Source organism: Microcebus murinus, chromosome 12 (genome assembly GCF_040939455.1).
Source record: "Microcebus murinus isolate Inina chromosome 12, M.murinus_Inina_mat1.0, whole genome shotgun sequence".
NCBI classification, from domain to species: domain Eukaryota; kingdom Metazoa; phylum Chordata; class Mammalia; order Primates; family Cheirogaleidae; genus Microcebus; species Microcebus murinus.
The window spans coordinates 82023252-82040397 of NC_134115.1; the positions used below are offsets into that span (position 1 = coordinate 82023252).

Below are 17146 nucleotides of genomic sequence, written 5' to 3' on the forward strand. Positions count from 1 at the left end.
GCTTGAATATCAGCTGGAGGGCACTGGAAAGTTGAAGGGAAAAAATAAAATGTCATGGAATAAGAAATGCTGATAGTGGCATAGTATAGTAGAAATGTTCTTTTGACTTAGGGAATGTCTTCATCCATGTGTTCTTACATTCTCCACATATTTTGCTGCAAATGTGCTGGGAAAAATGTTGGTTTAGGCTATACAGTCATTTTCTTTCTTAATCTGGTCTTAGTCTCTGTAAATAATAATATCAATAGTTAATGTTTAATAAATGTTTTTCTTATACACTGTTCTAGTAGCTTATGTGTTGTAACTGATTCAATGATCTTAAATGTATGAGCTGGATAGGTACTGTTATTATTTCTTTTCAGATGAGATGACTGAGGCAGACAGTCTCATAGTTACAGCAGTAAGAAGAGAAGCTGAGATTTGAAGCCAAATATTTTGACTCCAGAGTTTCTTCCCTGGAAGCAAAAAAATTATTCGATATCAGAAATCTTATTGCCTTTCATAATTTTCTGTGCCATGACCGGTTTAATTCTGTATCTCCTGATTTTCTATACATCACATGATTATTTTTAATTTGTTCAGAGTCTACCATAGCCAATTAGTGTATGCTCTATATAAATTTCTTGATCAATGAAATGTCACATCCATTTAAATTCATGATGACAGCTTCATTCAGAAACTTACATTGGCCCTAGTTCAAGAACAAGTTTAGCCCTGATAATCCTGGTACCCCTTGTCATATTTAGTTGCTACATGGCATCACATTGAAAGAAATATAATCTAAAAGCTAAAAGTAATTTTTTAAAGAAATTCTAATCCTCGATGTATCTTTAAAATATCCTATAACTGATTTATGTTTAACACATTGATATATATTAAAATATCTATATAATTTTTATGAAGAGAGAAGATAGGGATTCACTATAACATATCAAACTTGTCATAAAGCTAAAGTGATTACAACAGATAATGTACTTTTGCAGAGATCAACCAATAAAACAATGGAGGAAAATAGAGAGCCTAGAAATCAACATGTTTATAATAAGGACTAAGAAATCGACAGAAGTGGCATTATAAATCAGCGAAGAAAGGAAGGGCTATTCAGTGAATGATGTCAAGGCAGCTGGCCATCTTTAGTAGGGAAAAATAACATTATATACCTTCCTTACACCATTAGAAAATTTCATAGATTACATTTATAATCTTAGGGTAAAGCATATTTCTTAATCAAGACTCCCAAGCATACGACATAAATAAATCTTCTAAGTTTGATTGCATTAAAATGAAGTTTCTCAACTACAACCACTACAAAGCCATAGATGGGAGAAAATGTGCTGCCCCAAACCAACAAAATATCAGTATTCAGAACACATAAGGAATTTCTATGAATTGATAAGGAATAGACAAAAAGCTCAATAAGAAAAAGACAAAAATTTCAACCAAAATACAACAAGCAATATGAACAGAAAATGAAGAAATTCACAGAAAATGAAGTCCAAATGGCCACTAAACATATTAAAAGAGATTTCACTTTCCAAGAGATAAGGTAAATGAAAATTAAAACAATGAAATAACACTCAAAAATTAAAAAAAAATATATACAAAACATTGTACATTGGCAGACATTAGAAGAAAAGAAACTCTCATACATTGCTATCACATTTTTAAATTTGAAAGTACAGTCTCTTCAATGAATGGTGCTGGGAAAATTAGATATTCACATGCAGAAGAATGCTAGATCTCTCATCATACAATTAAAAAACTCAAAATGGATCAAAAACTTAAATGTCAGACCCCAAATGATAAAACTATTGGCAAAAAGATGCCGAGGAAAGGCCTCGTGACATTCATCTGGGCATTAGTTTTTTGGATAATACCTCAAAAGCATAGGCAACAAGAGCAAAAACGAACAAATGGGATTATGTCAAACTAAAAAACTTCTGCACAGCAAAGTAAACAATCAACAGAGTGAAGAGACAACCTACAGAATAAGAGAAAATATTCACAAAGCTACATTTGAAAAGAGGCTAATATTCAGAATATACAATGAACTCAAACCACTCAATAGCAAAAAACCAAATAACTCAAGTTAAAAATGGGCAAAAGATCTCAAATACATTTTTTAAAAGAAGATATACAAATGTCTAAAAACGTTTAACATCACTGATCATCTGGAAATTGCAAATCAAAACCACAATGAGATATCACCTCACCCTAATTAGAATAGCTATTACAAAAACAAAACAAACAAACAAACAAAAACAAATGCTGGCATGGATATGGAGAAAGGAGAACTTTTATCCATTGCTGGTGGGAATGTAAATTAGTGTAGCTACTATGGAAAACACTATGGAAATTCCTTAAGAAAATAAAAAAATAGAACTACTGTATGATCTAGCAATCCTACTATTGGGTATATATCCAAAGGAAATGAAATCAGTATGTTGAAGAGATATTTGTACTTCCATGTTTATTGTAGTAGTATTCACAATAGCCCAGATATGAAATCAACCTAAATGTCCATCAGTGGGTACATAGATAAAGAAAATGTGGTATATTTACACAATGGAATAGTATTCAGCTACAAAAAGAATAAAATCCTGTCATTTGTGGTAACATGGATGAATCTGGAGGACATTATGTTAAGTGAAATAAGCCAGGCACAAAAAGACAAATCCTATGTGATTGCACTCATATGTGGAATTTAAAGAAGTTGATCTCATAGAAGTAGAGAGTAGAATAATGGTTACCAGAGGCTGTGAAGAGTAAGGGGGAGGGTGGAATAAGGAGAGATTGGTCAATAGATACAAAGTTACAGTTAGGAGGAATAAGTTCTGGTGTTCTATAGTACAGTTGGATGACCACAGTTAACAATATTGTATTGTATAATTCAAAATAGCTAAGAGAGAGGATTTTGAACATTCTCATCATGAAGAAAGGATAGATGTATGAAGTGACAGATATGCAAAATATCCTAATTTGATTATTATACATGTATCAAAACATGACATTGTACTCCATAAATATATACAATTATTTGTCAATTAAGAATAAAAATAAATAAATAAATAAATAGCTTCATCTATTTAAATTGTTTATCTATTTGAACTATTTAAAGTGTTTCATCTTTTTAAATTGGTTCATCAAATTGGTTCATCTGTTAAATATTTCTTATAAAATCAGAGATTTATATTCTTTTGATGTAGTAATTTTTCTCCATATATGCTGTTGAAAAATGCTCACAATTCTCACAAGAAGAAGTCCACATTATTATTTGCAGCCTTGTAATAAGGAAGAACTTGCTCAATAGTCAAGAAATAGGTAAGCAGATGTTCATACAATTCTATTCTGCAGTAAAAATGAATAACACTACACTGCATGTGTCGACATTGGGTAGATCTTTAAAAATTAATTTTGGGTTAAAATACAAAATTAGGCTTATAGTATGATATATCAATTAATACACTGAACTACATTTTATGTTAATATTATTTATGGGTACATATACGTGGTAAAAGTACCAAAAACATGTATAAAAAGTATTGAAAAGGTACTAAAAGTTTTCTTACAGTGTTTAACCCTAGAGAGGGAGGAAGGAAAAGGGGATACGTGGGCTGGAACTTTGGCTGTGCTGATAACATTCTTGTTGTTTATTTTAAAGAATCAGAAACAAACGTGGCGACATGCCGCTATTTGTTAAATCTGAGTGATAAGTACATGAGGTAGTATATTTTACTTTGTTTTTGAAATATTAAATGATTAAGATAGTTCTCTAAATAAAAAATAAATGCTTCTGAGGTCACATTATCTAGGGAATGTTATTGATTGAGAAGGGTGAGGTAGAGGATAGGGAGTGAGGTATGTTAGCTAGCAAGCAGGATATCAAACCTAGGAAAAACTCATCTGGATAAACCCAATTCATAATTAATCATTGTCAATTTGATTAGTACACTGTATGTCCTGGGTAATATTTACATATTAAAAAGAATGATTTCATGGAATAATCAATATTAGGAGGCCATTGTGCCTCTCCTGATTTTTCCCCATCAATTTCCATGATTCCCTCATTCCTATGTTTTCCCATCAGCAATGAAAATAATTTTTACTGTTCAATTTAATGGAACTACTTTGGCCAATCTATATAGCCAAAGGGCAGATTATCCCATCAGGCAAAGACTAAGTCTCCTGCTTTTAGGCCAGGTAGCCAAATCTAAGGAGGAAATTAGCATAAAGAAGCTATAATGAAGCACGGAATCCATGGCCCCCAAATTCTCTCCCATTTAACGAAGAGGCAAAGATTTCTGGTGTTCATTCCTACTTAGTCATGTACTATCCAACAAGAGGAAAAGGAAAGAAGCAGTTCAAGAAGGTAGTGTCCAAAGTTCCACCATCACTTTGTCAACTGGATTCAAAAGGCAACCATGTACGACCAATCCTAGTTTTCCCCTCCCCACCTGAGTGAAGGAAGAGTGTTATTATGAACCAACTTAATCAAGTGGATGAAAATTCATGTAAAACAATCTTTCAGTGACTACAGTAAAGTAGACAACTGGCCCCATATCACAACTGGAAGCCAAGTTCTTGAATATTTATGAATACTTTACCATTAGGTCTCCCAGACACAGATGAAAGAGAATTTGCTAATTAATCCTAGAGGCTGAAGGTTTTCTGCACAGGTTTTCTAGCACCTTGGACCAAAACCTGATCCCAGAATCTTCAGGGATGGTAAAAAATGAGTGATGAAACCCTCTCTTTAAGTTTTTTTTTACATTCTTCAGATTATCTGGGTGAGTTTTGTTTTCCAAGTGAACATTCAAAACTATACCTGTGTAGTGTGATTTCCAGAACAACATTGAGTCTTCCATACCCCTACCCAAGACACCACCCTGAATAGGTTGCTGAGATCTGAAATTCTCTTGGTAAGAAAAAAAGAACTTTAAGGTTTTAACTAGAGATTAGGTTTAAAGATAAATACTCGTGGGAGAGAGAGCCATATGGTCAATACTCTGATTCAGAAGGCATGGCTAAGAGCAGTCCATTTTGGGGAACCAGGTTTGGATGGCAGAACAAGGGCACTGGCTTCCTCAGGCACAGAGAGGAGGGAAGAGGGTTGAGGATTTCAGGCAGAATGAAAGCAGAGGCTACAGACTCTGAGAACAAATCTACTATCTTCCCAATTTGGCTGAGATGACTGCTGTAAGGCTGGGCTGTAGAAAGAGCTGCATTGTTAATAAAATCTGATATAGCACTTAATTTGCACCACATGCTTTTCAGATACTGTTCACTAGTTCCCACAACCTTTCAGCATTCTGATTCTCATTTTATTTTCATTTAGTTCATTTAGTTTTATTACTGGGCCTCAGTAATGAAACTTGCCCAATGTTATAGCCCTAGAATATGGTGAGCCTGGGGTTTGATCTCACGTCTATCTGACTTCGACGACTATGTTCTTCCCACCCTATTAGAAGCTGTCATTAAATAAGTTCTCAAGCAAGCAGTACTTGCTGCCTGAGAACACTCAAGAATTCAGGAAGTAAATCAGAGAGTTTAAGGATAAATAAAAATCTATGACTTCAGGATTTGTGCCTAGATATCAATAATAGTAATAATAAAAATTAGAATAGCAATCATTCAGTAAGCACATATTTATTGTGTGAATAATATAGGCCAGCTGCTGTGACATGTAATTTATATCATGTCAGCCCAGCAGGATCACAAAAATGGCATTATTCTCATTTAACCAGTTGGAAGCCAGGGCTAACAGAGTATGAATAATTTACCTAAAATCATACATTATGAAAATGATGGAGAAATCATTCAGTCCCAGATTTGTCTGATTTCAAACCTATACTCCTAATCACTATGTTATATTGCCTCCATCAGAGCATGATTTGATGGAAAAGAGACATCTGGATATGCACTTCTCATGAAAGAGAAGGTGGAGCCTGTAATTTCCCAAAAGTCTTTGGGTTTTGTGTTGCTTCAGTCTTTAATTAGGTGGTCAGAAGTGAACAGAGAGGCTAGGCTACCAGTTGCTGGATTTACAAAGACAGTTACCCATAAAGTGAATTTCTCAGGGCTCCAGAACAAAAGCCAATGTTTTTACTTAGTTTTCATCAATAAAGGAAAAGTTAAGGCAACTATGGTACTCACCTGTTAGAAGTAATATTATGTAGTCAAGAAAATGAGTTTATGAAAAGCTTATGATATAATCTTTATAGGATATAATAGGAAGTTATTTTTAGTATATTTACAACCATTTGCAAAAATGAAGATTATTATTAGTTTTTAAACATGGAAGGGTGGGACGTGCTCACAGCTAAGATGCAGGCCAGATATTCAGCAAGATTGTAAGAGAGAACATTTTCCTGGAGAGGAGAGTACAAACCCCAAGGAATTACAATAATTATGTTCACCGAGGTTATTTGAAATGACCACAAAAAATTCACATAAAGTGCCTGGCACAAGCGTACTCATCTGCAAGATTTTGTAGTCTAACACCTACATACACACATACACGCATGCATGCACACTACACACACGCACATTGTTTAGTGGCGTCTTCAAGCACTGCCCTTACCTAGCTCAGTGAGTGATAAATTCAAATACTATCAACTCCATGGTATGAAATAAGTTTCCAATTTGTTCCCCAAAGTCTGAAAGGTGGGACAGGGAGAAAAGTCGTGAACCCAACCCTGAAGTAGGGAAGAGGCACAATTTCTCTTTTTCACCAGCTTCTAGATGATGACAAGGACATCTCCCTTTAGCAGCCAGGTTGGGGACCTAGGGAATTGATGCCACAAGTTTCTGATGAGATACAATTAGAGAGTAATTACTGTATTTCCCTTAATATTCCCAACAGAGGTGTGCCTTTGCCAGATAGCCAACTCCTTTGGGAATATAAATAACTTTTATTATTTATAGATTTATTTATTTGTGAAGAACTTTCACATCTATAAGCTTATATAGCACAATAATTTTTGATGTAGATAGTATTTTTTTCCATTTTATTGAGTTTGATAATGGCTCAAAAGAAAGTGGCCAAATGAGTTTTCAAACACCAATACATGAACTTCAGACCCAAAGTTTAGTGCCATTGTACCCCCATGCCTTCCTTACTTAGTGGGTTCTGTGTCATAAGAATGTCTTCCTTCCCACATTCGATTTGGAGCTGGGAATGGAGTTGCTACTAGTCCCTGGGGAACAAAAACACTTAACAAGGAAAAGAGAGTGTTTTCTTCCTACAGAGATACCAGAAGACACACAGCAATTTTTTGGGTTATTTATGACACATAGTAGCAGTTGGCACATACTCAGGGCTCAAAAAATATTCCTTGACCATAAAAATGAGTGTGAGAAATCTTCAGAAACCTGCTCTATTCAGATTGCCAAAAACAGAGAAGAGACACAGAATTAAGTGGAGGAGATAGCATTTTACTCATTATTTCTTTCAATAATGAATTCATTCATTTACTTCTTCATAAGAATATTGTGTAACTTCCATTCTTACTCTCTCCAGGCCCCTGAAAACCAGCTACCCCATTCATCAATAACAAAGAATCCACACACGGTCTTACCTCAGGCCATTTGCACAAAGATAGAACCAGGTATTCTGTGCATGAGCTTTCTGAGCAGGGAGTGTTTCCCTCTGTCACAGTTGTTCAGAGCCACCCTGATCAGGCCTGAAGTGGAACAAGAGTTGATTTTCAGCTTCCACAAACATACGTAGCCAATCCATCTTCATATGGATTGAAGATGAACCAAGTTAAGGATTTTTCCCCCTTTTCAATTTGTTATATCGAATCCCTCATGAGGCCATAGGTATGAGCTGAGGTAAAGACATCAATGCAACATAGTTGGATGACATGGGAGTCCAGGCTGCCTGTTTCTGAAAGTCACTTTTGCTCTCCAGACCTTCTAAGGCTGCCCAGATATAAGCTGTTTCAGTCCATTTTCTGATGTTATAACTGAATAACTGAGACTGGGTACTTTACAGAGAAAAGGAATTTATTTTTTACAGTTCTGGAGGTTGGAAGGCTAATGTCAAAGGGTTGTATCTGGTGAGGGCCTTTTTGCTGGTGGGGTCTCTCTGCAGCTTCCCAAAGTAGCTCAGGGCATCACTTGGCCAGGGGCTTGGGGGTGCTAACTCCGGTCTCTCTTCCTCTTCTTATAAAGCCAACAGTCCCGCTACCATGATAACCTAGACAGGCATGAATGAGTTAATCTGTTCATGAAGACAGAGCCCTCGTGAGCCCATTACCTCTTCAGGGCCCCACCTCTCAATTCTCCCACATTGGGAATGAGGTTTCAACATGAGTTTTGGAGAGGACAAACATTCAAACCATAGCATAAGCTTTGCTGTAGTTGTCATCTCTTAAACCCAGATACCCAAAAGGCCAAATAAATCCTCAAACATTATTTCAAGTTACGAATATTTCTTTATTTGTTCTATATAGTACCCCTAAGAATCATAAATGGCACAATAAATGATCATTTTCTTCAAAAGATCAAGTTCAAAGAACCTGAAGCTTTTCCATTTTGATTGAGTCAGTTTTTCTGGATTTTGTGTGTCAATGTTTTTTTTTCCTATTTGCAAGTTTGTTTTCTTTGTGTGTGTGTGTTTTTTTTGTTGTTGTTGTTTATTTAGTTTTCTTTTCCTTCCCTTCCTTCTTTCATTCCTTCCTCCCTTCCTTCCCTTCTTCCTTCCCTCATTACCTTGGAAACTATATATATAAAACTGTACCTAAACTAATCAACAAAAAATAAAATCTCAAAAACAAAAAATAAACAAGAAAAATACAAAAAGTGATTATCCTTGCCTCTTTCTCTTTTGCATTTTATAACAATCACCACAGAGAAGAAACACAAATTCATTTTCTTTGGGTTACTTGGTGAATAGGGTCCAATGAGACCCCCCTTGAATGGGATATGGCTCTACCTATATTCCCAGAGGCCATATGGCTTTCTATTTTTTTTTTTTTTTTTTGAGACAGAGTCTCACTTTGTTGCCCAGGCTAGAGTGAGTGCCATGGTGTCAGCCTAGCTCACAGCAACCTCAAACTCCTGGGCTCAAGCCATCCTGCTGCTTCAGTCTCCCAAGTAGCTGGGACTACAGGCATGCATCAACATGCCCAGCTAATTTTTTCTATATATATTAGTTGGCCAATTAATTTCTTTCTATTTATAGTAGAGACGGGGTCTCGCTCTTGCTCAGGCTGGTTTCTAACTCCTGACCTGAAGCAATCCGCCCGCCTCGGCCTCCCAGAGTGCTAGGATTACAGGCGTGAGCCACCGTGCCCGGCCATGGCTTTCTATTTAGATGTGGTTGCAGCCAGTATTCTTTGAAACTTCCCCTGGGTTTATCCCATGCCAAAGAGTGACTAAGCCAGGGAAAGCAGAAGGGAGACTGAGGGTGCCCTGAGATCCTTCCTCTGTGGGCTCATCCTCTAAGGTGCCCGGGACAAATATCTTCCCACAGGACACCTTTCCTAGAGGAATCGAGGGAGAATTGGGCAATTAATCCACGTTTGATGGATGTCTTTAACAGGAAATCATTACATACAAATTCTACTCTCTATCCCCTAGGGTTCTCTTCTTGGATAGTTCATTCTCTTCAGTTCATAGCTCTGGGCCTGGCAGACAGGATCGAGAGCTTGGGCGTGCAGCTTCTGTTTTTGATGCCTGAGGAATGTCTGGGATTTCGGAAGCTGGTTTTTTGGTCCTACAAAGAGGAGCTTAGGGCATGCTTGCCCACCAAACATCAGACCATAATTGTAGGCAAGGTCAGTAAGGGGATGAAATGCGCATTTTTTTTCTCTCATTGGTAGATGGGTTTATAAATAGATATAGAAGAGGAAGAATCAGAAGGTAAAATTTGGCATGGGGAGGAAAGAGAAAAAAATAAGACAGAAAGAGAGAGAAGAAGAAAGGAACAGAGATATACAGAGTGACGGAAGAATGAGAGTTTAGAAACAGGAGAGTGAGGACCGAATGGGGAGAAAGGCACAAACAGAAAAATAAACGTAATCTCAGTTATTCAGCTCTAACAACAGCTGGAAAATGGACTAAGGCAGCTTATATCTGGGCAGTCTTGGCAGGTCTGGAGAGCAAGAGTAAATTTCAGAAACAGGACCTGAACCCCCGTGTGTTCTAACTATGTTGCATTGATATCTTTACCTTTGGCTATAAAAATAAAAAAATAAGAAACTCCAACTGCCACCATTAGGGATAATTTTTCCCTGCTGACAAACATAATTCCTCTCTGTTTGGTCAGGACAACACTCCAGGACAGTGCCTGTTGTGTGGTGGGCTTTGAGGGTCCAGTTGATGAACGAGTGCAGGTGCTTTCTGAGGACAAATGTCTCTCCAAAGGGCGCCCATTTACCGCCTGATGCCTGCCTGCTCGGCTGAGTCCTAACCTCTAGAGCAATATGAGGGCACCTGGAGCTGAAAAGAAACAGTGAAGAAGGGTCATGGAAGGAGGAGAGATGTGGGAGGCTGTGAGCAGGATAAGCGACATCATTTCTTTGCATCTTGCTGAAGACGCGGTTAACCTCCTGCCTCTGGCTCTGAGTCCTGGCAGGCCGCTGGTGGGCTGGCACCTGGCTGCCTCATAAATCACCCGGCTCATCCCCAAGTACAGTCTGGGCTCAGGCACTGTGCTCTGCTGCTGGGGTCAGAACAAAAGCTGCTCCTGTGAGAACAAGCCTCTCTCCTGAGTTTCCCGTTTGGTTCCTCTCCCTGGTGAGTAGTACTTGTCTGTTTCTCACCCGCCTGAATGATCATTCCAGCAGTGGGTTGATCGTTTCCCTCTATGTTCATACATGTTCCATGTTGCTGCTCCTGGCTTGCCACCTACATTTTTGCCAGTAATTTTTACATTCAGTTCCACATCTTTGTCCAAGGAATCAACTCCCAGAGTCCAGCAAAGGAATTGATACGGATCCTTTTCTTTTGGGTGCAAAAGAATGTAAATCCCTCTGCTCCCTCTCTGGGTAGATTTGCATTTTGTCTTTAATTGTGGTAGGAAGGGAGCCAACATGCATTGAGGGCTCTGCGAGCAAAGGTACCAGGGGCTTTGCTCATGTCATCTCATTTCATCTTTACAAAAACCTTATGGGGTGTAATTTCCTGTTGCTTAAAGATCTTCATCTTTCTGAGATTCACAAAGGTTCAGAAACCTGCTGTGGAACAAGCATACCATAATCAGACTATGGTTATGAGCCAAGTCTATCTTTAGTCTCACGCTGCCTTCAAAGTGTGTGTGTGTGTGTGTAGAGAGAGAGAGAGAGAGAGAGAAAGGAGGGAAGGGGGGAGGGTAAGAGAGAGAGAGAGAGAGAGAGAGAGAGAATGAGAATGCTTCATTCCTTGGGTTGGACTAGAAAAAGGAGAAAATTTGAGCCTAACACTTTTAACACTGTGTTTACTGACCAGCCTCGCTATGTATGTTAGAGTGAGGATGCCTTCAGGAATTGGGATGAGGTCTATGTTGTTTGATTTGGAAATTCAAAGATTTGAAACATGCCACCAGTTTGTCTTCTTCTGCTGAATTTCTGCTCTTGGCTAGAAGTCTTTTAATGGGTAAGAGCCTTCTCCAGCTCTCTGCTTATTCTTATTAAAAGAAAGGATGGCATTAAAATTTTGTAGGAGAGGGGGTGGACTAGAGTGTCCTTCATGATTAGTGACAAATGCTTCTAAAGAGATGATAACCATTGCCCAACTTGTTAGGTGGAAATTAGCCCTGTTGAGTGATTGCTTTGTTTTGTTTTATGCAAGGTGGAAGCCGGGTAAGAGCATGTGGATTTTGTTGCGTCCCAGTATCCAGGTAACCAGATTATTTGGATATATATGAAATGTTTCCAACACTGATGTCTCAGTTTCCTATTACTGCTCTAACAATTTGCCATAAACTCAGTGGCTTTAAAATACCCCACAAATTTATTATCTTACAGCTTTGGAGGTCAGAAGTCTGAACTGGACCTCCCTGGCTTAAAACCAAACTGTTGGCCTTCTTTGCAGAGCTTCTAGAGCAGATACCGTGTCCTTGCCTTTTCCGGCTCTGGCAGCCACTTGCATTCCTCAGCTTACCTTCTTTCATCTTCCAAGCCAGTACCATAACATCTTCAAATACCTCGCTGACTCTTGACTTTCCTGCTTCCTTTTCCACATTTAAGGGCTCATGATTACATTGGACCAACCCAGCCAATCCAGGCTAGCCTCCCTATTTTAAAGTCATATGATTAACAAACTCAATTCCATCTGTAACCTGAACACCAGGACTTATTAATAGGTTCTGGAGGTTAGGATATGGACTAATCTCTTTGTGGGTCCTTATTCTGCTTACCACAACTGGCAAACAGGTATGTTTTAACTTGACAGGAGAACCCAAGAGGGAGATGAAAACTTGAGAAACAACTCATATCTCACTTCATTTGGAAACTTTTGATGATAGTCTCCACAGTTTGTTATGGGATGAGTGCTATTGATATATGTTGCCTAGGCAGGAAAGAGGGCTTGGCTGGGAAAGAATTAGAAAATATATATTTCTAATATCACTTCAGACGAGGTTGTCACTTAAGCTACTCTACATTATTAATAGCAGTAGACAATAAAGTACAAATGAATTTGCCTAAAATATTTTCTAGAAGCCAGACTGGTACTTGCCTTCTCAGCATAACATGGGATCAGAGGAAATCCACAGCCACAAATGCGAGGATGACCAGAAGTCTAAATGACATTAAATAGAAACCTGCCTTCCAGAGAAGCTGGAACAGAGAAGTCAGCAAGGGTGAGAGAGGAGAGGGGAGTGAGAAAGAGGATGGATATGCAGGAGAGACACCAGTTTTGCAGGATCTGTAGGAAATTTTAGACTGGGGAAATCATATTGAAATACAGGTTTTAGAAAAGCTTTTTGGCTACAGTAGAGAAAATGGATTGATAGAATCTGGAATTTCTTAGGGACCCTCTACTTAATTGAAACAAAAACGTATGCATATTAATGACTGTTCTTTAAGGAATACAATACAATTCTTTGCATCCTTTTATTTGCAAAGGCTGCTTCTCATCTGCTATTTAATAATGGATGTTGAAGTCAAATCTTCTAACAGTTGCTGTGCCACAACTAATGATTTGGACCATGCCCCACAGAAACTTTTTGGGGTAATAACATGGCTGAAACAAGTTTTTCCACAGTTTGGGCCTCAAGCGTCACAGGTGCACGAATTCTGTTTTGTCAGTGAACCCAGAAATGCTGGCTCTCATTAACATTGGCCTCCACAGTAATTTTTCTAGCTTCCTTATGTTCCAACACATAGGGAAAAATATGAGAAACAGGTTAAGTTTCCCACTTTCTGAAATAAAACATATATCTTTTTAGAGATTAAAAGAAGTAAACTGCACATATCCTTAACATTGCTGGCTTTGGCTTCCCCTAGGTGTTGCTGAAAACTCAGACTCAAATCACGATAACAGCTAGAAGAATTTCTCTGACAAGGAAACAGATGATGAGGAAAGTGTGATTTTGACATTGGTTCCAGTTAAAGAGGAGTCATATCTAGAGAAAGTGGAACCAACTGTATCTTCAACTTCTGATGTCAAACCAAACAAACCCAGGAAACACGATGAATAAAGTTTATCTACCTCCGACAAATGAACAATTGAAAGCTCCTCCAAAAGCTAGATGTAGACGCCAGTTCTTCCCTTGCCAACCATTTTGCCTCCCATTAACAATGCACGTTGAGACCGTTTGTGGAACAGGTGCCAACAACTCAATTTGAGTACTGACAGCAAGAAAATAGTTTTTCTGAGGCCTCAGCAGCATGCTTATCCTGAACAGAAACATGATATTCCCGAAACCTCAAAGGAGGCCAGATCACAGTCCTAGTCAAGGAGACACAAGGCAGGGACCAAGAGAGCAAGGCTGCAGGAAAGTGGCAAGATGAATGAGAAAGCAGGAGAGACGAATACAGTTGAAGTAGTGACATCAGCTCAGGAACCTGCATTGGCATTGTGTGCAAGGATTTCCGCAAGAGCTGCTCAGCCTAAGCCTGTGAATTCACGTTCCATCCCTGCTTCTGTTGAGGCCTTTTTGATGGAAGCCTCTGGCGTCAGGTGGTGTGTGGTCCATGGGGCAGCTTTGGGTTCGCCTGCAGTGTAATGCCGGTCAGGCCTGGGTGCCTGGCACTCCCAGGAAGATTTCTATCTTCCTGTTACCAGCCTGCACTTTCCCATCCCCAGGCATAGAAGATAATGTGTTATTCTCTGACTGTGCTAAGAGGAATGAGAAGATAACGAAAAGATTAATGACAATGGGGAAGAAGTAACCTTGTTTGAACACCATGTAGGGGACCAGAATATGCCACCTCAAAATCAATATTATTTTAAGCTGAAGGCAATTGAGAAGAAACATATACAAGAAAACTCTCTGCCTTCCCACTATTTGCGAAAGTGCAGAGCAAAAACTTATAAAAGTCTCTCGTTGCCTCTCTACCTGGAAGGGTAAATGACGGAGAGCCCATAAATTGAGTTACACCCCAATAATTGCTGTGCTGTGTCCTAACCATCCCAAACGTCTCATGATGCCTGGAGTACAGATTTATGAAGTATTTAGGCATATAGAGTACAATTTGGTTTTGTTTTAATAGATTTTCTTTTTTTGAGCAGCTGCGGGTTTATAGAAAAATTGAATGAAAAGTACAAAGTTACCAAATACTCCCAAATACACTCTGCTGAGCTTCCCCTCCAGTTTCCTCTATTATTAACATCTTGAAATTACATGATGGTACATTTGTTACAATTGATAAGTCAGATCTGGGTATGGTGACAAGCAACTGTAGATTCAGCTATTAGTGAGGCTGAGGCAGGAGGACTGCTGGAGCCCAGAAGTTCCAGGCTGTAGTGTGCAGTGATCACGCTTGAGAATAGCCACTGCACTGCAGTGTGGGCAACGTGGTGAGACACTGTCTCTAAAATAAATTTTAAAAAATTGATGAGTCTATATTCATACATTATTATTAACTAAAGTCCATAGTTCATATTAGATTTCATTATTTGTGTTATATATCCCATGGGTTTTGGTAAATGTAAAATGACATGTATCCAAGATAGTACGTTGAATACTTCATTGCCCCCCAAATCCTTTGTATTCTACCTATTTACCCCTCACCTCTACCATCCCCTGAAAACCATAGATTTTTTTTTTGTTTTTTGAGACAGAGTCTTACTCTGTTGCCTGGGCTAGAGTGCCGTGGCATCAGCCTAGCTCACAGCAATCTCAAACTCCTGGGCTCAAGCAATTCTCCTGCCTCAGCCTCCCGAGTAGCTGGGACTACAGGCATGCATCACCATGCCCGGCTATATATATATATATATATATATATATATATATATATATATATATAGTTGTTGTTAGTTGTCCAGCTATTTTCTTTCTATTTTTTTAGTAGAGACAGGGTTTTGCTCTTGCTCAGGCTGGTCTCGAACTCCTGAGCTCAAACAATCTGCCCGCCTCCCAGAATGCTAGGATTGCAGATGTGAGCCACCACGCCCAGCCAAAACCATAGATCTTTTTACTGTCTCCATAGCTTTCTCTTCTCCAGAATGTCATATACTTGAAATCATACCATGTGTAGCTTATTCAGATTGGCTTTCACATAGCAATATACACTTAAGGTTCCTGCATGTCTTTTTGTGACTTGATATCATTTCTTTTTGATACTGAATAATATTCCCTTGTCTGCATGTTCAGTTTGTTTATTCATTCACTTACTCAAGGACATCTTGGTTGGTTGCAAGTTTTAGCAATTGTTATATGAATAAACATGCTGTAAACATTTAAAAATATATCTTTTTAATTGACTGCTAAAAAGAGTTATTTCAGAGTCTCTAATATTCTCAACCATTCTTCACCCCCATTAGAGAGAAGAGGAGCATGAGGCCTGAGAACCAGAGCAGCGTGTCCGAGTTCCTCCTCCTGGGGCTCCCCATCCGGCCAGAGCAGCAGGGCGTGTTCTTCCTCCTGTTCCTGGGCATGTACCTGACCACGGTGCTGGGGAACCTGCTCATCATCCTGCTCATCCGGCTGGACTCCCGCCTCCACACCCCCATGTACTTCTTCCTCAGCCACTTGGCCCTCACTGACGTCTCCTTTTCATCTGTCACCGTCCCGAAGATGCTGAGGAACATGCAGACCCAACACCTCTCCATCCCCTACGTGGGGTGCATAGCACAGATGTATTTTTTCATCTTTTTTACCGACCTGGACAGCTTTCTTATTGCATCAATGGCATATGACCGATATGTTGCCATATGTCACCCTCTCCACTACACCACCATCATGAGGGAAGAGCTCTGCACCTTATTGGTGGCCATCTCCTGGGTCCTGTCTTGTGCCAGCTCCCTCTCCCACACCCTTCTCCTGACCCGGCTGTCCTTCTGCGCTGCTAATGCCATTCCCCACTTCTTCTGTGACCTTGCTGCCCTGCTCAAGCTGTCCTGCTCAGACATCTTCCTCAATGAGCTGGTCATGTTTACAGTAGGGGTGGTGGTCATTACCCTACCATTCTTATGTATCTTGGTATCTTATGGTTACATTGGGGCCACCATCCTGAGGGTCCCTTCAACCAAAGGGATCTGCAAAGCATTGTCCACGTGTGGGTCCCATCTCTCTGTGGTGTCTCTGTACTATGGGGCAATATTTGGGCAGTACCTCTTCCCAGCATTAAGCAATCCCATTGACAAGGACATTATTGTGGCTCTCATGTACACGGTGGTCACACTCATGTTGAACCCCTTTATCTACAGCCTTAGGAACAGGGACATGAAAGAGGCCCTTGGGAAACTCTGCAGTAGAGCAATACTTTTCTCACAGTGACATCTGACTCTTTTAAAACTCAGAATCTCATTTTAGTTGATCTCATTTATTTGATTTTCCATTTGAATGTGTCTCAAAACCCTTCATGCCCTCAAAGCCTAAGACAAATGATGGTGTGTTGGATGCACTTGGTAAATATTTGTTGACCAGAATTTCATTCTCTTATTAACAACATTTTTCTTTGTGAATAGCCTTTGATCTGCAAATGCTAAATTAATTTTATTACCTATTTCTGCCACTTGGGGGGGACATAAATAATACAATAATATACAGTTT

General features: G+C 39.1%; 1 protein-coding gene across 1 annotated transcript; it reads left to right on the forward strand.

The window, feature by feature from the left end:
- Nucleotides 1-15928: 15928 nt before the first annotated feature.
- Nucleotides 15929-16870, forward strand: LOC105875325 (olfactory receptor 1J2). The gene has a single exon (XM_012772261.3). It carries the CDS (start codon nt 15929-15931, stop codon nt 16868-16870), a length of 942 nt encoding a protein of 313 aa, XP_012627715.3.
- The last annotated feature ends 276 nt before the right edge of the window (nt 16871-17146 follow it).